This window comes from Lynx rufus, unplaced genomic scaffold (assembly GCF_022079265.1).
Source record: "Lynx rufus isolate CCGP_SWC_20201006 ecotype Redwood Valley unplaced genomic scaffold, mLynRuf1.p SCAF_20, whole genome shotgun sequence".
Classification (NCBI taxonomy): Eukaryota; Metazoa; Chordata; class Mammalia; order Carnivora; family Felidae; genus Lynx; species Lynx rufus.
The window spans coordinates 26,882,472-26,907,077 of NW_025814835.1; the positions used below are offsets into that span (position 1 = coordinate 26,882,472).

The window sequence follows — 24,606 nt, forward strand, 5'->3', positions numbered from 1 at the left end:
TAATTTTTTGTGTGTTTCCAGTATTTTCTTCTGGTTAATTTAGGATCCAGGGTTTTTCTCCATCTTCTACATTCTAATTATAAGGGAAACCTTGTAGAAGTTATTAATAAAACAAAAGAAAAGCACCTTTATTCTCATCATAAACAGAATTCATTCTCATTGAAAACTTGAAAATGCATATAACATAATAAAGAAGCACATTTTTGAGCTGGAATTGACATATTACAAGTGTCTTTTTTCTTTTTTTGCCTTATCTAATGTCTCTACCATTTTGTGTCAAATACAGGAGAATATTTTACAGATGAACTTATGCTGCAACATTTTGAATTCTGCAAGTGGGTGTTCATTATAAAAAATTAAAGATAGGTTAAAAAAAGAAAATACAGACATTCCATGTAATTTACATCATCCAGCAATAATTATTCTCTTAATAAAAGGTTCAGTGTTTACAAAGAATAAAAATAAAACAACATTGCAGTGAACGTCATAGAAAAAGAGCTAAAAAGTGAGAGAAATACGCACCTAGGATGTCAGATTCTAGACACCTCATTCTTGACTGCTGCACTAGACTTCTCTGGGCTGGTTTCATGACATAGGGAGAAATGAGATTAATGGCTGAGGTACGACTTGCTTGGTAATGAGGTGTAGAGCTAAGGTTGAAGGAATTACCCCGACATGATTCCCAGTTTCCTGAAAGGTTTGTGAAAGTGATTAGTCTGTATTCAGTAAATTAGATCCTTTTAAAGCTTGCTTTTCAGCAGGTGTGGTATAAAAACAAAAGAGTAGATAATTTTAGTTCTTCAGGGTTTTCACTGTAATATAAAAGCAAAGACATTCAGGTGAAATGGCCTTAAGACCTTTAACTGTCCTTTTGTATATGCCTTTTGAAAGATTAATTCTGTTTTTGTTGTTTTCATTTGAGATCTGTTCATTTATGGTTGACTAATACACTTGAACTTACTAATATATCTTCAGCCATTAATTTTGCTAAAGAAATCCAAACTAATACTCCTCAAAAGAAATTCCAAGATAACCCTGAACATGTAATTCATCTCATACCAAATGAATTCCATTTGGAGCAAACACTTAAACGTTAAAGATGAAACCCTCTAAGTTTTAGTACATGACACTGAGGAATTTCCTAAATAATCTGAACGAGAAATACACAAGGTTTAAAACCATCAGAGACAATATCGACAAGTTTAAATAAATAAAATTTAAAATGTTACTACCACACACCTATGAGAATGGCCAGAATCCAGACACTGGTGACGCCAAACACTGGTGACAGTGTGGAGCACCAGGAACTCTCATGCACGGCTGGTGGGAATGCAAAATGGGACAACCCCTTTGGAAGACACATTATGGCAGCTTCTTACAAAGCTAAACATACTCTTACCTTATGATCCAGCAGTCCCGCTCCATGGTGTTTCCCAAAAGAGTTCAAAATGTATGGACACACAGAAACATGCATATGGATGTGTATAGCAGCTTTATTCACAGTTGCCAGAACTTGGAAACAACTAAGAGGTTCTTCAGTAGCTGAATGGATAAACAGACTGTGGTACATCCAGAGAAAGGAGTATTACACAGCGCTTAAAAGTAATGGGCTACCAAGTCATGAAAAGACGTAGAGGAACCTTAAATTCGCAATGCAAGTGAAAGAATCCAAAGTGTAAAGGCTACATACTTTATGATTGCAACTCCATGACGTTCTGGAAAAGGGAGAACTGTAGAGACAAGAAAAAGATATGTGATATCTAAGGGGCTCGTGGGGAAGAAGAGATGAATAGACAGAGCACAGGGGATTTTTATTTTTTAGATTATTACATGGTGAATATATGTTATATTCTTGTTAAAACCCATAGGATGTACAACTCCAACAATGAAACCCTAGTGTAAACTGTGGGCTTTGGGTGATAACGGTGTGTGGGCGTCGTTTCTTTGATGGCAACGAATAAGCCATTGTGCGAGGTGCTCGTTGCAGAGGAGTTTGTCCGTGTGTGTGTACATGGGTATATGGGAGTTCTTTGTACTTCATTGTACTCACTTTTGCTGTGAACCTACTGCTCTAAAAAAGTAATGTCTGATTTAAAGAATTAATGCTACCTTGCAAGCTATGTCTAAAGAAACCAGAAATGTGGGGAAATAGTTGCAAATGAATGACCAGTCTTAATAACTGACTTCAAAATTCATTTATTTTTTCTAAAGTTTATTTACTTAGAGAGCACACACGTGGGGGCTGGGGGAGTACAGAGAGAGAGGGAGAGAGAGAATCCCAAGCAGGCTCCTCTCTGTGCAGAGCCCGACGCAGGGCTTGATGGCACAAATTGGGAAATTATGATCTGAACCCAAATCAAGAGTCGGATGCTTAAGCCGACTGAGCCACCCAGGTGCCCCTGATTTTGAAATTTAAAACCACTTATAAATCAAGAAGAAAAAGATGGTAGGTAATAGGAAAATGGACAAAAGTACACGAACGTGCTATTTCTAACGAAAATGAAAAGAAAATAGAGTAGCCTCTTTAACCCTATCAAATAGGCAGGCGTCAGAAGGTAGAGGCGCAGAATGAAGATACGCTAGCTCGTAACTTGTGGGACCAATCATTTGGGGAGGTGCTTTGGCACTTGTAAAAATGTAATACGCGTTCTTTTTGATCTAAAATTTCCTCATTGAAAAATGTATCCTACAACTACAGGCAAACTTGTATGCAAAGATACACAAGTATTCCTCTAGATGCTTCGGCTTCCAGTACTACTAGAAACCACTGCCTGAATACTGAAGATACTTTCTCTCGTTACTGGAAGTCGCAGACTTTAGTGGCAGTGTGAATATATGAGTAGCTAATTGGTTAATTATCCGTTGATCTGCATCTTTAAAAAAAGTTTCTAATAAATCGTTAGCTTATGTTAACATTTACACATTTTACAAGTGATTACAGTGAGCCATTCTTTCTAGATCTGGTCGCTTTTGATAAGTGACAAGTACTTAATAGAGGAATCAATAGCTGAAAGATAAGAATACTTGGGCAGTTTCTTCCATTTCTCATGGTAGCTTTGTTTATTTTATACCAGCTTCAGGAAACGGTGAGTTTTAGTTCATTGTTCTAAATATATTTTGACCTTTCTTAGTTGGACCTGTTGTGACTTGCCAGCAGATTTTTCAAACTGAAGAACAAAAAAAGAACTCAAGAACTTAATTTTTTGTTTGGGAAGACGGTTCTGTCTTCAGAAAAATAATTGTCACCTGTTCTCTATTTTTGGTTCATCGGTTTCTTTGGGGGTTGCCATCTCACCTGTTGCCGCCTGGTATTTTGTCCTGGTTATAATGGCGTGGGGGAGGGGAGACCTGCGCGAGGCTGGGGTCTCACCTGTCTTATTCTGCATCTGCACTGTTGCTGTGTTGTTTGAAGTGTGGGGGCTGTGGGTCGTGCTTTTTAGCATAACTTTCCCCAAACGTGAAGAGATGATGACCAAAAAACACAACGTATTCTGTAATTATAAGATTGCTTAACAGCGTTTACGACAAATGCGCTTTAAAATGTAATTGCATGGAATTGGGTGAAGTAGTCTCTGAAAGATTCTGGTTTTTTTCTTCTGTGTTTGTGTATTTTATGTATCTGTGCCCCCTCTCCTTATTGTCTTGATTAGGTTTAACCTGTTTGCCTAAAACAGGAAGAAATGGATAATTTTCTAAGAAAATGTAATTTACCAAAACTGACTCGAGAAAATAAAGCTATCTTAACGGTGAACTTTCATGGAAGGAAAAGAGAAATGTCTTAGGGTAAACCCTAGAAAATTGTTAGCTACAGACAATTTTACACAGGCATTCTATCAAACTATTAAAAATGCTTTATTACAATGCTATGTTAACTGTTACAGAGCTTAAAAAAGACATAAAGCTTCTAGATTGTCTCCACGAGGCAGTATAACATTGCAGTTAGAATGTAAATCCGCAGACCAGTATTGTTTGAGATTATTGTTGCAAAAGTGCTAAATAAGGAATTTTATCTCTCATCCCCAAATCAGCATCCTACTTAATGGGAAAATATTAGAAGTATCCCCTGAAGGTTAAGAGTAAGTCAGGAATATCCAACTGTCACAACTGTTTTATCGAAGTGTGACATATCCCAAAATGATTCACGAATTAAAACACATGATCGTTTTTAAAAATTCTGCTTAATCAAAATTAGGAAGAGTCAGTCTTAAGACAGATGACCAAATATTTACAACCCATATCATAAAAGGACTAATATCCCTAGTACATAAAGACCCTTGTATAAATCAGTGAGGGTGATCAACACCACTGTAGAAACATGAGCAAAAGAAGAGACTGTTCACAGAAAGGAAATGCAATATAAAAAAGTTTAATAAAGCTGTTCCATGTCACTTATAAGAGAAATACAAATTAGAACTCTACTTGTTAAAACCATGTTTTCACCTGTCAGTGATCACACATCAGCATCCTCCTCTCACCATTTATGTTGCCACCGGGAATGTAAACTGGTACCACCTCTATAGATGACAGTTTTGGCAAAATCTATCAAAATTGTGGATGTATAACCCTTTGACCTGGCGGTTTCTCTTAAGAGAATGATATGATTGGAAGTATGCAAGATGTACAAGATTAGTCATTTCTATCTTGGTTCATAAATCAGAAGATCGAAAATAGTCTGAGTATCCATCAATATGGGATCATAATACACCATAATGTAAGATTATGCAGCTTATGTAGAGAGAGAGAGAAGGAGGAAGGGAGAGCGATAAATAAGGAAACATCAACATCCTTGATAAAGTTCGGTAGTGAAAAAGCAAAGTTCAGAATGGTTACCATTTGTGTATAAAAATCAGGGTGGAAGGGCACAAAACAGTATATATTTGCTTGTGTGGCTCATAGACTGTTTCTGGAAAAGTACACAAAGAACTGGCAACACTGGATGCCTTTGGGAAGGAGAACTGGGCGGCTAGAAGCTAGGGCTGCTCATACGCTCGTACCGTTTATATATTGAAGCCTCCAAAATTAAATTCACATATCGCAGTTGCCTATTTTGAATTGTTAGGATGTAAACTATCTGTATTATTTGTGATAGTTACAACCAGATGCAACTAGTTTTACAATTATTTGGTCAGAAGTTCTGGAAGTACTTGCAGATCTGTGACAAAATTGACTCCTTTTGTTTCAGGATCTCCAGCAGAACTGTCTCCTACTACTCTTTCCCCTGTTAATCATAGTTTGGGTAAGTGGCAAATACTTCCTCTCCCCCACACTACCCCCCCCCCCACATTTTATAATATATCCGTTAATCAAATGTCTTCTCTGAAAATTATTTTTCATATACATGAGAAACAGATCTCAATGAATAATCAAATGATTGTTCAAATTAGTGCTTTTTAAAAATGATAATTTGCCTTAATACTATTAAAACTCAATACTATTAAAACATCAATACTATTAAAACTATTAAAACACTATCAAACCGAATAAATCTTTCTATCCATGGAAATCATATTCTTTATGGAAAGTTTTATGATATATTATGGCTAGATTTATATGGGTATGTTTATTTTACGATATTTTGTAATAGCAATTACTAATATAAAAAGGTGTGTGTCTGTATATATACACAGACACACAGTCACAAATATGCATGGGGTATGGAAGATTGCGTGTGTGTGTACATTGTGTAGTTTATCCTTGGCCTTCGTTTTACCTCAGTATTTCCCAATTTCTCTGCAGTTTCTACACATGAGGAGTTTATTCTACAAAATGTTCATGATACTCCTTGGGTCTTTTAATCAAAATTACAGAAGTTAAATTCATGTGGTCCATGAAATATGTAGATTCTTTTGATTCCATATTCTGTTTCTACTTACATGCCTTTTGTGTTTTATTACTTTCTGTTTCTTGTATATGCATGGGTTTTCTATTTGTGTAACTAGGGTAACTCACCGAGAATCTCATGTTAAAATAGACAATGTCAAAAATACGTCGTATTTTGTGTTCTATGATTATGATAGAATTTTTCTTCTTGTGGCGTTTGACTCAGTCCTTGCTCCAGCTTTATTCCACTTTATCCTACAAAAAATTAGTTTTATTATGTAAGTTGATTTACTTTACCCGTGATGGTTTTATATTTGAACAGGAACTAGGACAAAACTAATAGTAGAACATGACCCCCCCAGAAAGTCTAAAAAAGATGTTTGAAGATTAGATGATCGAATGAGATGGGGGAAATTTGAAACATTGAAAATCCGGTATGATCTAATGGAGACTGGAGTCTGTGGTGTAGATGTTAAGTCTGCTTCCTGAGCTGCAGCCAGTTTAGGCTGGCATAGAGCACGTACAGATATCTGATGATATTCTATCTTTTCTTGGCTTGAACTGTTCACACAACATTTCTTGCTTTTATGGGTTTGGTTTTTTTCCCCAGATTTGCAGCCAGTTACTTACTCAGAACCTGCATTTTGGTGTTCAATAGCATATTATGAATTAAACCAGAGGGTTGGAGAGACCTTCCACGCATCACAGCCCTCACTCACTGTAGACGGTTTCACAGATCCATCCAATTCAGAGAGGTTCTGCCTAGGGTTGCTCTCCAACGTCAACCGAAATGCCACCGTAGAAATGACAAGAAGACATATAGGTATGTGTTTTTACCTTGTGTCAAGAACCAGTGCTGTATACTCATAATGTGAGCATCGTGCAGTTTGCCACATCAGAAGATTGTGTGCAGAAACGCCTGCCTTGTCTCTTGTCAGTGTGAGTGCACAGCTTCGCTGCTTTAATAGATCCACTGCTTTAATAGATCTGCAGACTCTGACCTTCGGCTTCTCTTTATTTGGCACCCTTGGTTCCGGGAAGTCCTTTGATAAATGCATGTTAAAATTACTTTGCTGCACCTCTACCAGCCATAAAAGTGTCCTGTTCAGATTTTCGAATTACAATTTTAACAAACCATGACTTTTTTCCAGTCCCCTAGTATTTCCCCCTTCAGGGAATTAATATACTAAATAATTAAATCTGCTCACCCTTAATCTAAAGCAAGATACTTTATTTTATTATTAAAAAATTTTTTTAGTGTTTATTTTTGAAAGAGAGACAGAGTGCGAGTGGGGGTGGAGGAGGGAAGAGAGAGAGAGGGAGACACAGAAACCAAAGCAGGTTCGAGGCTCTGAGCTGTCAGCACAGAGCCCAGTGCAGGGCTCGAACCCATGAACCTTGAAATCATGACCTGAGCTGAAGTTGGACGCTCAACCGACTGAGCCACCCAGGTGCCCCCGAAGCAGGATATTATAAATAAGAACTACTATTTAATACGTAGGTCAAAAAATAGTTCAGAGGCTCTCAAAATGTGGTAGTCTCAGACACCCTTTCAGCAAGTTCGTGAGGTCAAAACTTCTTTCATAATGGTACTAAGATGCTATTTGCCTTTTTTTCACTCTCATTCACTCATGAATGTACAGTGAAATATTCCAGAAGCTACAAGGCATGTGATTTTGCAAGAGATTACATGTAGAATCTGATAAGAATCCAACTTTCTTCTCTTAAGCCAGACATTAGAGAGATTTGCAAAAATGTAAAACATTGCTGTTCTCACTAATTTGGGGGGGGGGGGAGGGGAAATAGTTATTTTTCATAAACATGTTATTTATATTAGTATTTAATAGATGTATTATTTAGAACCTTAAATGCATTATAAATTTTTTTTGAATCTCAGTTTTAATATCTAATGTGCTAAGTTTCCATAGATGCAATCCACATAAACAGCAACTCTTTGAGTCTCCAGTATTTTTTTTGGCAATGAGGTAGAAAAAGTTTGACTAATGTAACTGAACATAGTTCTCATTTCCTTAAAGTAACCTCTTTTAACAATAGTTTGCTTCAGTTTCTAATGAATTAACTCTGACCTCTTGTGAGAAATAATGCTGGTCACTAAAGAGCGAGTATCATTCCGCAAACGTGCTGTAACTTAAAGAGGTCTGTTAATGTTGCTTTGTGTGGAATTTCTCAAATCTTGCTTGATGTATAAATTTTGTGTAATCTTAGGTGTCTTGTGGGTAAGGAAGGCTTCTGAGTACCCACCCTACGTTAACTAAAATAATTCTGGTTTTGCCTGTGTTTTAATTGGGGTTCTGCATAAAAATTCAACAGGTTCCCTCTACCGTATTTACTTCTCTACATAATTTTAGGTTGCCGTAATTATTGGATCTTTTTACTTTCAATTTCTAACTTATTGGGTGGTTTTGATGAGAGACTATAGCTTGGAAAATCTCTGCTTTTTGGATTTAATCTTTTCCTGATGGTCAAGTGTATGTTTGGTTGTTTTACAAATATTCTGTGGTCACAAGAGCAGGGCATCAGGTTCTGTGTTTATGTATTAAATGTTTTCTTAGTTTTCATTTGCTGTGTAACATGTTACCACACGCTTGCCAGCCTGAAACAACACGGATTTATGATCTCACAGTGTCTGCAGGTCAGGAGTCCAGGCATGGGTTAGGAGTCTCCTCAGGATCTTACGAGGGGAAATCATGGCATTGACTTTGTCGTGTCCTCCTCTGGAGCTTGGAGGGCCTCTTCCAAGCTCACATGATTGTCACAGGGTTCACTTCCTTCAAGTTACGGCGGCGAGGTCTTCATTTCCTGCAGACTGACAGCTAGAAGCTGTTCTCGACAAGTGGGTGTCCCCTCCATTCCTTGCCTCGCGGGCCCTCTGTCTTCACGGTCAGCAGCCGAGAATCTCTGGTGTTGAACCCTCTCGCTCACACTCTGAATCACTTTCACCAGGGACAGCCCTGTCCTTTTTAAGGGCTAGCACCTGATTAAGTCAGGCCTGCCAAAAGAGGACCTCCCTTTCTTGAGGTCAGCAGATTTGAGACCTTAATTACATCCGAAAAATTCCTTAACGGCAGCACCTAGATTCGTGTTTGAATAATAGAAAAGATGTCTGCACACCAGGAGTGAGAACCTTAGGTGCTGTCTGAGATCTCTACCTTTCACAGTTGGTTTTTTAAATCCTTCTATCTCTGATATTTTGTGTGTATTTGTCCGATTCTGAAAAAAGTATATTAAAATCTTCCAGCATAATTTTTTCTCCCCTAGTACTGCTTATCTACCTAGGGATTTGGTGGTCACCTTAATATAATTGTAAAAATGGCAAATGACACTAACTTCTTGATGATTTTATTCACTTTTTTCTTAACCTTAGTGGCATCTTTAAGGAAATACTGTCTATTATAACGAAGGTGTATTTATCCAAACACTTAATTCCTTTAGACTTAACTCCATTTATTTTACGTGTTTTAAAATAATACATAATTTGTATGGAATTCTTTACATGTACTTTTTTACATCGTTTACGTACTTTTGACAAGCGTGTATTTTTTCAAATCAATAAAATCATTGTTAAAAAATCCTTGGAAAAATACAGAGTGGTATGTTTCAATGTTAGACCTCAGAAAAGCATTGCTATGGAAAGGTTATCAAAATACCTTCTATCATTTTAATCCTCCTCCGAGAAGACTCTCCCAAAGTCATACTGAAACAGGAGATGTTATGAAACTAATCCCATATGTATTTTGTTTTAGGAAGAGGAGTACGCTTATATTACATAGGTGGAGAAGTTTTTGCAGAGTGCCTAAGCGATAGTGCAATCTTTGTGCAGAGCCCCAACTGTAATCAGAGATACGGCTGGCACCCGGCAACAGTGTGTAAAATCCCACCAGGTATGGATGCATCTGTGTCAGCAGACCTGTTGTGTCAGCGCGCTGAGCTTCTCTAGTTGCTGTTAATTTTAGGAATCAGGAGATGATTGGCGTCCTTGCATTTTAAGATCTGTAGCCCCTTTAAAATTATTTTCTTGATCATGATATTCTTTTCACACAATTTTTTTTCTTTTTTTTCTTTTTTTTTTTTTTTTACTTTTTTCAATCGTAGGCTGTAATCTGAAGATCTTCAACAACCAGGAATTTGCTGCTCTTCTGGCTCAGTCTGTCAATCAGGGTTTTGAAGCCGTGTATCAACTAACTAGAATGTGCACCATAAGAATGAGTTTTGTGAAAGGGTGGGGAGCAGAATACCGGTATGAAATACATATTCAGTTCTTCAGTTTCCACAATGTTTGACTCTTTTCTCCCCCATTCTTTGTATCTTCTGGAGTTCACACGGATCTATTTTCCTTAAGGTTATGGAGTCAGCAGAGCATATGCAAAATCACAAAAGGGAGTTGGAGGTCTCTACGTTCAAAACTACTGCCAGTTGCTATACTGGCAGTGTAGAAGACAGAATTAGAACCTGTGCAGACATGCGCTGTAACGTAATGCAGGGTGTTAAATACCATAAAAGGGGTATATTTGAAGGCTATGTCAGTTCGTGGAAGGAGAGGCGCTTTCACTGAGGCTCTGGGAAGGCTTCTTCTGATAGAGATGCCACATGGTCTGGATTGTGAAAGATGCGTAGGATTTCAGTTAGGGGTTGAAGGGTTGGGCCACAGTGATCCTGGCAACAGAATCCAGTTCCGTGTCACTGGAGTATGGAAGGTAAAGGAGAAGGTGGCTGGACAGACAAGTTGACCAGCTGAATATAAGGTTAAGAGGTAGAACTTTATTCAGTAATAGAAGGGGGTACTTGTTAGGGGCCAGGCACTGTGCTGTGTTTTTTGTTTTTGTTTTTGTTTTTTAATTTTATTTAATTGTTTGTTTGTTTATTATATAATTTATTGTCAGGTTAGCTAACACCTAGTGTATATGGTGTGCTCTTAGCTTCAGGAGTAGATTCCCGTGATTCATCACTTACTTTATAAAACACCCAGTGCTCATCCCAACAAATGCCCCCCTCGATGCCCATCTCCACACACACCCGCTCCCCAACCCCCGCCACTCCCTTGATCCTCAGTTTGTTCTCTGTATTTAAACGTCTCTTATGGTTTGGCTCCCTCCCTGTTTGTAACTGTATATTGATATTTATATTTATATAAATATTTTTCCCCTTCCCCATGGTCTTGTCCTCTGTTTTATTTTTTTTTTATTTTTTTTTTTTAAATTTTTTTTTTTTTTTCAACGTTTATTTAGTTTTGGGACAGAGAGAGACAGAGCATGAACGGGGGAGGGGCAGAGAGAGAGGGAGACACAGAGTCGGAAACAGGCTCCAGGCTCTGAGCCATCAGCCCAGAGCCCGACGCGGGGCTCGAACTCACGGACCGCGAGATCGTGACCTGGCTGAAGTCGGACGCTTAACCGACTGCGCCACCCAGGCGCCCCTTGTCCTCTGTTTTAAATGCAATATCTCACTCATTTCAGCATGGCTAAGAATTAACTGTTTCTGTTCCCTTTTTTTTTTTTTTTTTTAAATAAGGTTGCAAAAAGCGGTTCAAACGAATGCTTATTTGGAAATAGGCTTAGAAAAGATGTGATAATTTGCCCAGGGATGCACTGTAAGTGGCGGAGACGGGGGACCTGACGAAAGCTCTCCTTGACTTTTAGCCCCCTCTCCGAAGGTAGCAGTAACAGTCACTTAATTGAGTTTTACAAAGGCTAATGTGTCAGCAGGGGATAAGATAGATTAAGTTATTACCAAATTAAACAGTGGATTGAATTCCACATCAGAGAAAGCAAAGACTTCCTCAGCATAGTTAAGGCTAGAATTGTAAGTAAAATACTTAGCCTTTCTGCCGCTCATACTCCTCACTCTCTGAACGCCTGCGTATGAAAATACTCATATAGTGTAGTAATAGTATTCCTGTTTCGTCCAGTAGTTTGAGCCCTTCTTCAGAATGTATTTCATTTCATTTGGACCTGATTCTGTATCTTGAACAAATTTTGGGAGGTGTGTGCCTCTTGGGATCATGAGACTTGAGGTCGGCTGGTCAAATGCTCTTATAAGAAATACATAGTGTGTTATATGTTTATATCCTAGAATGAAGACTTGTCATTATTTTGTCCAAGTTCTATCGGTAGAATAATTAATTTTGTGATTTTTCTTTTATTTTAATCATTCCCTTTTGACATATGATGCCTTTAAAGAATGCCGAGTTCCTTTTTGCCTTGGACTTAAATTGACCTGAGTTGATATTAAAATTTAAATTTAAATGGTTACTATCTGATACCAGGCTTTTAGGTCACACATTTTTTTCTTCAAAAGATTAGAATATTACAGAACATGGGAGCAGAAATTTAGTGGAATTCAATGTGAACTGTAGAGCTCAGGGAGAATTCCACATATGTCCGTAGGTCTCCTGCTAACCACAGCTTTAATTGGTGGAGAGAGGTACTGCCCTTCATGCATGACGGACTCTGCCGTTCATTAACTCAGAGAGAATTGAAAATCTGTAATTATGAGAAGCAGTAACACACAGTATGTTTTTATTTGTATAAAGTCCGATAGATCTACCTTGGGTAATAAAGTAGTTTCCTTTAACATTTCCTTTAACAATAATGTCAAATACTCCTATCTGTGAACTATTGGCAGTTACCAGGAACCTTTTATCCTTATTGACAGTGGAGCTGAGGAGGTAGAGCTAATGGTTACATTTCTAAAACTACTTTTCAGTTTCTTAAAATGCCAGCATGTTTGCCAACATTAAAAAAAAAAAAAATCAGGAAGTATCATGAACAGGAAATACAGATGTGCAAAGAATTGATACTTAATTGAGAAATATACCTGAGCTCAGTGGATTGATACTGAAGTGAGTAAATAGGGGGATAAAGAAGTTTTTGGGTGCATTTCTGTGCCCAAATACATATAGTGACAACCTTCTTAAACCTACTTACTTCCCATTCAGTGACCCGGATTAAGAATTATTCCTTAAGGTTAAACTAATCTGGTAATGAATGATCTGATTCAAAACAAACTGAGAAATACCCAGAAGTCCACAAATGACGGGATCAAAATTAAAAGGGATCCTGGCAAAATCCTACAGAATGCCTGATCTGAGGGAGAGATAGAAGGCAGGGGAAGCTTTATGTGAAGAACAACAGAGAACAGAGGGGAAAATGAAGAAGGGTCAGTCCTGCCTCTGCCTCATGGATAACATGAGTGAACTTGTGAAATGTGCCAGTGCAATTTTAGGCTGCATCGACCAAAATGTAGTATCTAAGTCAAAATAAGACGCTGAGTCTGTGCAGATCAGATTTGAGACTGTTGTATTGTGTTCCGTGTGTCATGTTTTAGGAATGATCACACATCAACATGTCTTAGTGTACGTCTCAGACCCTGAGACAAGGATTCAAATGCAAGGAGTTTGTTCAGGAAATGGAGGAAGCACTGGTAAGGAAGGAGGAAGTAGGGAAGTGAGGTAGGGGAGGGAAGGCAGCCAATACCATTATTAAGCCATCTACTATGTTGGGTGGGTCATTAGAGCTTTTTCCGCCAGGGAAACTTGGGAAATAGTAACGAACGTACAGAATTATCTGACCCAGAAGGAAAGGAAACTGGACATTTAAATGCCAACCCCCCTGTCATTGGTTGAGGGCTGCTCCAGGGAGGTTAGTTTCCTAGCACTTGCGTGTGGCCAGAGCAGAGAAGTTCTCAGGCACCGAAATTCAGATACATGCAATTGGAAGTTGGCTAGAGAACACTGAAAAATCCAAAGGTGCTAGTGGGGCACTGACACCATCTGCTACAGAAAACCACATCCTTTGAAATACAGTTTTAAATTCATTGAGCATGTGTCGCTTGGAGATGAAGAGTTGATAATGGCCTTTTCCCATGTTTGAAGGGCTGTCCTGCTAAGAAGCAAGCAGACTCACCAACTTACTGTATATAATAAATAAGAACTAAAATCAGTATGTGCAAGTGACAGGATGTCATTGAACAATTTGTAATTCCCAGAGTCTCCCATTATGTCGAAGTACTAGAGGTGTTTCTGATTAAAAGCCTAAATGATGTTTCTAACAGGGATGTTTTTCTTTGGCTTTGTCAGGGAAAAGCTGAACTCCAACTCTTAACATTCTGTGATAAGCTTAGGTCAGAATTCTGTTTGGTTTTGGTATACTTGAAATTTGAGCCCTGTTCCATTTAGACTTTCTTTGGTATTTGAATATCCTGTGTTCTATGGTTGAATAGTAAGTAAGGTATATTCTGGTTTGCTTGGGGGCACTCTGGTTGGAGTCTCTTGTCCTAGCATGGTTATTAATAGTGACTACATTCACTTTTTTTTTTTTAATATTTATTTATTTTTTAGAGTGAGAGAGAGAGAGAGAGAGAGAGAGAGTGCATGCGCACAAGCGGGGGAGGGGCAGAGAGAGAGAGGGAAACAGAATCTGAAGCAGGCTCCAGGCTCTGAGCTGTCAGCGCAGAGCCCGACGCGGGGCTCGAACCCGCTGTGAGATCATGACCTGAGCGGAAGTTGGATGCTTGACCAACTGAGCCACCCAAGCACCCCTGATTTCCTCTTAAAGGTGTCTCATTTTGGATGGTAAATAGTCAGGTCACCCTCCTAATTTTAATCTGAAGAGAAAAGGATGTTTTTGTTCATCTCTTTAAAAGCAAAAATAAAAAAATAAAAAGTCGTTAGAAGTATTTTGTTAGACTTTGAGGATTAAATCGTTTTCAAAGTAATCGCTATCCAGACTGAATGCTTGTTCAAAAGGATGTAGGTTTTAGTATATACAGCCTTTTAATTTATCTGAATTCTTAATGCATGTAGCTAACTAAACATAGCCATGTTCTTTTCATTTCATAATTATTTTCTTGTATTCTCTTAAATAGAAGGCAGACGGTAACAAGCACTCCTTGCTGGATCGAACTTCATCTGAATGGGCCTCTGCAGTGGTTGGACAAAGTGTTAACTCAGATGGGATCCCCTTCAGTGCGTTGTTCAAGCATGTCCTAAAGCTTCGGCACCAGTCAAGCGCCATCAAAAGACTTAATGTAACAACTCTTCCGTCATAGTATTTGTGTGTGGTCCCCACGGACTGTTTACTGTCCAAAAATTCCAGAGAGAAAACAGCACTTGAGGCCTCGTCAATTAAAGCACCTTGTGGAATCGGTTTCCTATATTCGAATATTAGATGGGAAAATTAGTGTCTAGAAATACCCTCCCATAAAGGAGAAAGAGAAGATTTTAAAGACTTGACTGATGTCTTGTTGGGCATAAAACTGAGTGTCCCAAAGGTTTATTAATAACAGTAGTAGTTATGTGTACAGGTAATGTATCATGATCCAGTATCACAGTATTGTGCTGTTTATATACATTTTTAGTTTGCAGAAATTAGGTGTGTGTGTGCTGCTTCTTGATTTAGGCAAGCCTTTATAAAGTTATAGTACCTAATCTGTTATTCCCACTTCTCCGTTATTTTTGTGTGTCTTTTTTAATATATAATATATATCAAGATTTTCAAATTATCATTTAGAAGCAGATTTCCCTTGTAGAAAAACTAATTTTTCTGCCTTTTACCAAAAATAAACTCTTGGGGGAAGAAAAGTGGATTAACTTTTGAAATCCTTGACCTTAATGTGTTCAGTGGGTCTTAAACAGTCATTCTTTTTGTGTTACTTACTGCTAAATCTCACTGTAACGAAACTTTGCAGAAAATCTTTCCAGACCTCTTCTCCGTTCCCGCTTTTGCCCTGATACCAAAACTGTGTAGCATGACATCCATCACTAAAATGGTGGCACTGATACTGCCAGCACCAGTTAATTCTGGGGCGCAGTGCGAATTCATATGGAATAAACCCCTCCGTCTTGCAACGAATTTCAACAGATAGTAATTGACTTGCGTAACCAAGCAGTCTGGTGATTTATCCTTGCACCTCATAAAAACGCAAATGGCAGTATAATTGTTTTCAGGGATATGCTACAATTATTTCACTGTATTTATCCTTTTTTTTTTTTTTTTTTAAGCCAGTCTCTAGATACAAACACTCTTTTTTAAAAGCTATTTTAAAATACTTCAATAGCGGACCTAGGGCTCTTTGAGTTTCGTGTGATTTAGTTACCAGGTTGTATTATGAAATGGACCTTTTTGTAAATGTAATTGCTTCTGCACAATACCCACAAAAGTGATGCTGAGGTATGATCAGCAGGTAAGGGCCATTTGTTTTTAAAGTATGTTGTATTAAATTTATAAAGTGTTATTTTACCTAATTGTGAATTGAGAATTTTAAAAACTGGGGGAGAAGCAGTTTAGCAAGCTTTTTTAGCTTATAATTACCTACAGTCGGAGGTGTTCTTAACTAATCCTGAAAATGTGGTTGACTATTCTACCCGCTGACGTTTTATGCTCTGCCATGAGAGGAGGTTCCAGACGCTCTGTTTGTAGTCCATGCAGCAGCAGATAATCCTTATGTCTAATGTTAAGTCTGCAGTTTAAACAGTTCTTGTTTGCATCTCTTTAGAAGTGGGAAACAGCCACTCCTGACCCCCTTCTAGTAAATTTTCATATTTTTGAAGATAGACACCTTTGGTACTTGTTCTTTGAAACCATATTTAGCTGTCTCTGTAGGTATCCTTTTCAGGGCTCTCAGTATTTGATTGTTTTCTATTAGATATTCCCCCATTTTCCTGTATTTGTGTGTACATGTATGTGTTCATGTAAACCTGGTATGGTAATTTTTTATTCTTTCAACGAATACTTACTGTTCACCTGTTACGTGTGCCAGGAACTTTCTTTGCCTTGGGTAAAGGTGAACAAGACAAATCTGGTCCCTGCCTTGGCTGAGACATCAGTTACTGTGACCCTTAATGAGCTTATGTGTCTATGAAGGAGATAAACAGGGTACTGTGGTAGAGCATGGCAGGGAAGGCTTCTCTAAGGAAGTGATGCTCGAGCTGACATTTGATGTGAGAAGGGAGTAAGCCATGGCGGGGAGCCAGGGAGATCAGCCTTCCTGGCCAAGAGAATGACGTCAAATGCAAAGGCTCATTTTGAAGGAAACTCACTATTGAGTATTAATGCTTATGTAGAAGTCTCTGCACAGATCCAAACTCGAGGATCAGAAGGGTTCTGTAATTTCTAAGAGTGGAGGGTGGCCTTACTTTGTGATAGATGGCTTCGTGTGTTCAGGTATGACCACTGTCAGGCCGGCTGGAGATAACCCAGACCAGCCTCTGCCCCTTTGGAAGAGTTGAGCTTACTTGAGAACTTGGGGTGATGTTGGGGAGCAGTTCCAGGGACAGAGAACAACCTTGAAAGTGGTAGAAGGTCCTGGTAATCAGCTACTCTTGCGCCGATGTTTCAAGTGGAGCAGTGCCAGCTCTAGCGTCTCAGGAGTGATGACATCTCTACAATCGTGTTGGGATTCTTCTCTGCAACATTAAACTGAGACTCAGCTCTTTGGAAATACCTGTAGTACTGGGACCTTGCACCTGTCGGGCAGTTGACTCTGTTGGTGTTCGATGACTTTACGTGCTTTTTAAGGAGATGCTGTGTTTACATTGTTTTGTCTGCTGCGGCCTAATTTTTGTTGGTTCCCTGCCCCCCCCCCATTGGGGTTGTTTTCATTCTTCTGAGTGATAAGTTCTCCTGTCTGTTGAATTTTGTCTTTATTTAAGTTAGCAACATTATTTAGAATTCCCCCTCCACAGCGCCGGTAATTTTCTCTGTTTCACATGAGAACTGAGTGAACATATTTTCTGTCACATTTCTAAGATGAATGGTGGTTTGCACGGCAGAGTCCATAGAGAGACGTCGTAGGGAATCAGAGGCTGGTGATGTTCCCACTGACTTTGGTTTAACCAGTGGCAGCTTCATTTTTATCCTATAATGGAGTTCTATTACAGATTTCTTTTTAAAAAAGAGTTTTACCGCTTTAAAAAAAAAGTTGAAAAGTCTGTGTAAGCACTGTTTAGGATTAGAACACATGACTGGACTTCGGCCCACTTTTTTGGAACAACCCTACCTGTGTTCTTTTCTCCTACTTCAGGGAACCTTCCTGATTTGGTTTGAGCTACGCCAGTTATACTAATTATACAGTATGCTATCCATTCATTCCGTGAACATTTACTGATGTCTGCTCTTTATCCAGCCACGGTGGAAGGTGCTCAGTAATGAAAAGATGACTGGGATTTAGTCCTGGCCCTCAAGCTGTGGAGTTACTCCTTCTCTCAGGACCTGCCACTTTGCCAGAAGGAAAACTGCCTAATTTTTCTCAAAAGCTAAATATTCGTATTCTGTACTCTTAATTCTGTATCCCAAGTATATAATTGCAAATTGTTTAATACCTAGTTTGTTTGTTTAACTTTAAACCATATCCAACTTTGCTTGATTCTTCTGCCTTTAAATGTGTCCGATTTTCTCCTTTGTTAAAATTACTTTAATTTCAGTTTATTTGTGCCTTTTAGGTCAGTTTTAATGAAGACTAAGACACTGAAGGTGAAGAACAATCAGTCTGGTCTCTTGCTAATTGAAATCAAGGAAAGGATTATATATACCCAGTTGGTTTCTCTACCTCTTCCAAAAGATGTCCAAATACACCTTTAAGATCTGTCTTCCCGCCCCCCCCCCCCCCCCCGCCAAAATGCTTTTGAGCATTTATTCAGTAATCAGCACCCTCCCCAGTCTGGTTGATGGTGAGTTATAAAGTAACACAAGAGAATGTTCACTTTGCTTAAAATTTGCCTTTATGTCCACTTGCTTTCATGGCTATACATGATAATTTCACAGACTACCCCCTTCCACACCATCTCCTCTGTCTCTGTAGATAACTAGGTAGTCTGTGGACGTAAGCAACATGTGATCTTTTCTCTTACTCTGATCTAACTCACCAGTGTTTAGACGTGACAAATTTTTGGCCAGTTTCTTTCCTTCATGAGCTTTACTCTGCTAAATTCTTGATAATTCATCAACTGAATTGTATCCTTCCTCCCTTTCTCATGACAGAACATATCCCTAGTGGTCTTGCTGGCTGCCCTCTTGCCAGCCATGTTTTATCTGCAGACATCAGAATGTTTCTCTCCATTGACCCTTACTAAAGACCAAAAACGATGGTGCTTTTCATACCCAGAGTCCTAATTCACCATGAAGGTTGATGTTGTTCCAGTTGGTCAATCACTTAAATCTTAACAGATGGCTGAGAAATTCTCTCCAGTTAAATGTCTTTGTGACTAGTAAATAGCTTGAATTACAGATTCTATTTTAAATTATGTTTAGGATTAGGAACTTTTCCAGCAGTTGCAGCCAATGATTTTCCTCTAATACCAGCCCATTTCCACCTTGGAGCGTATTGGGTTGTTGTTAGTACGATCAAGAGTAATGACGATAGTGAGTGGTCTCTAGAGGTGGTCAGAATCCTACTGTTGAGTTCCTTTTAAAGTCTTTTCAAGCTTTCATGAATATTTTATGTGTTCAGACTACCTTTTATGTGTGGGGATTGAGGGACAAATCATCTCTTGGAGTGGAATTCCTGTGTTTGGAGCCTCAACCAGGAAACGTCAGCTATACTAGATATAGACAGCCTCATGATAGCCTTTATGGTAAGAACTTGTCTAATTTCTTGAATAATTTCTTGTAAGTTTTTGAATAGGAACGGTTTTATCTTGGATATTATAGCTAACTTTATATATAGCATAACTGCCTTAAATCTTTTTAGTAGGAAATAAATTCTATTGTGTGTGTGTATGGATTTATAGATACATACACACTCCTAGGAAAACCTTAACAGTAGGGGTCATTCATCTGCTTACATTTTAGCATCACGGAGTAATGCTGTTGTTTAAATCTCAGATCTCACTGAGAGTTCCTTAATTTGCTTGCAGACATTTTCTTTTCAGACCTTCGGAGTAATTTATTTATTCTGCCAGAGTCCTGATTGGCGGTTCGGTTAGTATGCCATTTTTAGGCAGCTTGATAATGAAGAATTATAACTGGAATTCTTTAACATCAAGTAAAACTACGATAGACACCCATTGATTATTATACGTCCAGTGGTCTCTGGAAGGTACTAGAGTAGGGTTAACTTTTTTTTTTAAGTGTCAGATTGCCATCCCCTGTTTTCATCTTAGCTTAAGATTGCTGAGCTGCTTAAGATACCTGGGAGGTAGCACTACCAAGTTAAGTTCTCCTGTAGTTAAGGGCAGCCTGAAGGTGGTTCAGACCTGACTTTCTTAGCTGTGCTCAACAGAAATGGATTTTCCAAAGTTCTTTGGGTCATCTCTGATTCACAGACTCCTGACCAGAGTGTGTTAGCCTAAGTTAACTTCAGTGTCCATTGGTTTGCTGCCATGAGATCTGTAATAGACCACACATTTCAAGCACTGGTGGAGACAGAAGGGCCCTTGGAAGAATAATGCTGCTGTTGATGGGAGTGAGAAGGATTCGTTAGCACCACACAAAGGACGTATAGATTTTTCTCCAAAAAAAATCCTGCAAAATCATCTCCTACCCTTCAAAAAAAAAAAAAAAAAAAAAAAAAAAGAAAGCTCTGTTTCTCCAGAATGTTCAGTGAGAAGTTAAGGATTTACTTCCTATTTCTAATTAAAGATGATCATTCATTGAACCATGAAATCCATAATATACTGATATAAGAACAAAAGTGAAGTCTTAGACCTCGAAAAATACTTCATTATGTATTTTGCGTTTCACACTCCACTTTTCTTCTTTCTCTCTGTGGCTTTAAAGCTTTTGGCTATTTTACACTGTTAGTCACTAGATAACTTGCCATATTTCTGGTTCTATATTTAAGTTCTACCCTTTACAATGCCGTAGCAGAAAGTTGATTCTCAGCATCTGTCTGTAGGGATAGAAGTCTTACTAAAAGTCTCTTCCAAAGAGATTTTCATTTTCCTTTTTTCAGTAAGTCCCTTAAGAAATATGTTGGTATCGTTATTCACGTTCTTGGATTGTTCAAACAAAAGAGTACATTGGTGAGAATAGGGTGCTTTTCTGGTGAATGTATGTACCTGCTTTAAGAATGTAGTCATTTGTTGGTTTGTGTAACTACCATACACACAGATTAATTGAAATTGGGGGAAATCATCACATGTAGCAAGTAGGTAATCTGCATAGATTTAATTTTAAAAATCCTGTTTCTTGGCAAGACGCAGAACCCAAATTGGTCACTTTTTAGACCAACTTTACCTCAGGCTTCATTGTTGCTTCTCTGACCCTGACATTCAAGGCATAAATATTTATATCTTTTTATTAGCGATAGTGAAGCTGTGACACGAACCATTTTTACACAAGAGGGCAAAACAAGAAAAACTAGAGATTACGCCGAAAGCAGATGTGCAGTTGTTGAACTAGATCACAGCGTTGTAGGCAAAATAAAAATGTTCATATCTGAGAATACTCTTTGCCATCACTTCCCAAGGCCAGGCCTTCTGGCAGAACACTGTAAAAAGTAACAATTCCGGGCCTTTGTAATCTGAGGGGAGTATCTCCAGTTGGCAGTCTTTTCAATATATGAAGCAAGAATGTGGGAAATAGTTGGCAAAGAGTGTTTTCACCTAAAAAAAGAAAATGAAAAGACATATAAAACTGAATTATTCATTTAGCTCTGAAAATCTCAGAAAGATTCAGTGAAATACTATATAACTGGACCAAACGAGAAGAAGCTTTAGAGGATTTGTCTGAAAACAGGTTTCAAGAATGAACTTTTGTACACTGACCACTAATTTGCTTAGGTACCACCAACTGTTCTTACAATGGACGCTATTAAACAAAGAATCCATGGACTTCTAGGAGCTTGCCATTAGCAATGCCCTAAAAGTGTTTTTTGAGCTGATGTCCTCATAGGTAGCTTTATGATCTTGAAAATTCTTACCTTTTACCTAGGGATACAAGGGGAAGAGTGAGTGGTGTTCTCAGTGTGACCGGTGGCCCTGGGACACTTGGGACTGAGGTGTTCCCTGCATGCAGGACTTTCCGTTCCAAACCTGGGAAAGTCCTGGGTGCGCCGGGAAGAACTGTCACCCTAGGCGTTCTTACGACTAACCCTCACTCCCTAAAACATTGTGATGGTTACAGTTAAGTTCAGCTGCCTTAGGGCTTGTCAACATTGCTGATACTTGGATGTGTGTCCTCCAGTCACTTACTACTGTGGACGGAATGTGAGATTCATAACAAAGAACAGCAAGTGGCACCAACGTGGTGGTGACACTTCACACTTAGTAATCCAGGGAAGGTAACCAGGGGGTAATGAAACAGAAGAGGCAACTAGATAGCTAAGTTCCTCAGAACCTGTGTGTATATGGAAGTACAAATCATGTCTTTATGGGGTTAAAGCGAATCTGAAATTTACATGGTTCACAGTAAGAGAAAACTGAGTGGTATTGTGGATTTCTTCTCGCTTGAGAGAAAATACGGCCTTGGATGCTCTAGCCTCTGCTACATTCTGCAGACTGTCCTGCTCAAGAGGCCAGGATGTAGTGTTGATTCTCAGTGACTGTTGTATTGAGATTACTAAATGCATCGGCCAATGGCAGGGGAAGAAAGTGGGTGTCCGGATCCAGACTGAGCGGTGCCCTCAGTTTTAGTAGCCCCCTACCCCTCAGGTGTTTACCAGCTAGAACGCCAAGCACGGGAGGTGAGATTTTTCTAATACAGCATTAATTTTGTAATGCAATATATGAGGGATGCGGTCTGTCGTCATTTCCCTGTGGTAGTCCTCGGAGCCTGCGTCCTCTGTGCACTGTGATGTAGATGGTAGGTGTGTTCTTTGTAAGCTTTAATCCTATGGTTGTCAAAAGTATGATGTGGTTCCATTTTTTTCTTTTTTAAACGATGAGCTGAGGCTTTATTGCAGCTGGTTTTCAAGTTAAAATTGTGAAATACTGATTTCCTTCCCCTCGCCCACACCAAATATTTTAGTCTATTTAAAGTACAAAAAAAAAAATAGTTCTACTTAAGAAAACATTGCTTAAATGTCCTGTGATTTCTGGTCAATTTTTATATATATTTGTGTGTGTCTGTATGTGCTCTCACTTTTTACCTTGTTTGCTCTCTACCTGTGTTAACAGTACTTTCACCATTGAAAGGTGAACATTTTTCCTAGCATTAAAGAAAAAAAGCCATTTGAGTTGTTTACCATGTTATTATGGGACTAATTCTTAATTGTTTTAATTGATTTTAACTTAAACTGATCTTTCTTAGAGGGGATTATATTTTGCTGTCCATGCCCTAAATTATATGGAAACAAAAAAAAAATTGTGTGTGTTTCACATAATGGCAGTATGATACAAAGAGTTCATCTTTTTCTTTAAGTTTTGTGCTACATAAAAAGTTTATTCTACTCCCCTGGCAGACAGATACACACTGCTTGATATTACACCCCACAGCACACCCATAACACATACCCCCCAGTGCCGGTAAGTTACACGGTTTAGTTTCTTTCAGAGCCTGCTTGTGCCAAACTAATGATCTCCAATACGTATCAACTGCTGTAAATAAAACAGACTAGAAGGAGAAATTCACATTTACTCTCAAAATGTACTCCCAGCAAAAACAACAACAACAACAACCTTTTAAGCAAGATTCCATTGAAAAAAGAGCCACAGCTTACTCATAATTAGCTGTAGTGTCACAAAATAATTGAAAACGCTAAAAACTTTTTTAGATGAGCCAGTTCCTCTGTGCCTTGCAAGAGCTCAGCTCCTAGGATGAATCAATACTTCTGGTTAGCAGACTGCTTTCTTCAAGTCATTTAAGACAGATGCGCTTTAGGATGTAACAAAAGGGACTTCACAAGCGGAAGTACGTGCTACTCTGCTTGGCATTGAACAGTCTAGGAACTAGCATGGTTCCATCAACAATCTTGAACTAGTAGAAACCTATTTAAACAAATCCTACTTAAATTGCTACTCCATGGAACTTTATAAACCATGTGAAAGGAATCCTCCAGCATTAACTACATCACTGCACTAGACAGACGGCAGGAGAAGATCGTTTTCCATTGTCACCTCACCCTGGGAACGTTCCTGGCTCATTAACCTGTTAGTGACACTGGTTGTCTGCACTGGGAGATTTCCATAATTACCCTAGTCTCCATAATTGCACATGCTCACCAAAGGGCTGAAGAGTAGGGGAGGAGTATGTTGTATGTTTGGGCTTTATCACCATTTGACAAATCCTTTCCCCTCCCCCCCGCCCTTGCTTCAAAATAGATTGAAAGCCCCTTAGTTTGGGAAGCAGATCTTTTACTATCAAAATGATGTATTCCAGTGCTGTCATTTTAAGCACCTGATACATCCGAGGGTGAAGACCGTGTTCATCTGCTACTCAAGAACATACTTGTCCCGTGCAGTTGTCCAGCTTCCTTTCCTCCTCTTCATCACAATATAAAGATGAGCCCGACCTGAAAATGAATAGTTCACCAATGTAGGAATCCCAAAGAACAAAGGCATATATAAAAGCTACTTTCTGCTATGATAAATAGGTATGGAAACGTGTAGCATCGGTTTAGCTGATGGTTATTTTGTGTAAAAGCGAATGTCATGTTGGCTTGCACATAGGAAGACATTTCCAAAATCAACCACATTACTAGAAGGCAAGAACGTTGAATCAGACTTAATGCGTAACAAGTTCAGTGATAACCAACAACAGACTAAGCCTGCCTTTAGGAAGCTGCAAACAAACGATGTGTTTCTATGCTCCAATGCAAGTTACGTGACCTGACGGTTGGTTATGGGATAAATGGAGTTTGAGATAGGGTTTGGCCACCGCTTCTGTGTTCTGT

The 24,606-nt window shown here is 38.7% G+C and overlaps 1 protein-coding gene across 4 annotated transcripts in view; it reads left to right on the plus strand.

The window, feature by feature from the left end:
• The window catches only part of SMAD2 (SMAD family member 2), an 83,787-nt gene extending 60,842 nt beyond the window's left edge, over positions 1 to 22,945 (plus strand). For 3 of the 4 annotated variants that reach the window (XM_047086338.1, XM_047086337.1, XM_047086340.1), the window contains 5 exons: positions 5,183 to 5,236; positions 6,431 to 6,643; positions 9,585 to 9,722; positions 9,934 to 10,078; positions 14,704 to 22,945. In XM_047086338.1, coding sequence (XP_046942294.1) covers positions 5,183 to 5,236; positions 6,431 to 6,643; positions 9,585 to 9,722; positions 9,934 to 10,078; positions 14,704 to 14,827 — 674 coding nt within the window. In that variant the 3' untranslated portion in view covers positions 14,828 to 22,945. The remainder of the gene's footprint in view (positions 1 to 5,182; positions 5,237 to 6,430; positions 6,644 to 9,584; positions 9,723 to 9,933; positions 10,079 to 14,703) is intronic. The other variant, XM_047086339.1, reaches the window with a different exon arrangement.
• Positions 22,946 to 24,606: the final 1,661 nt, after the last annotated feature.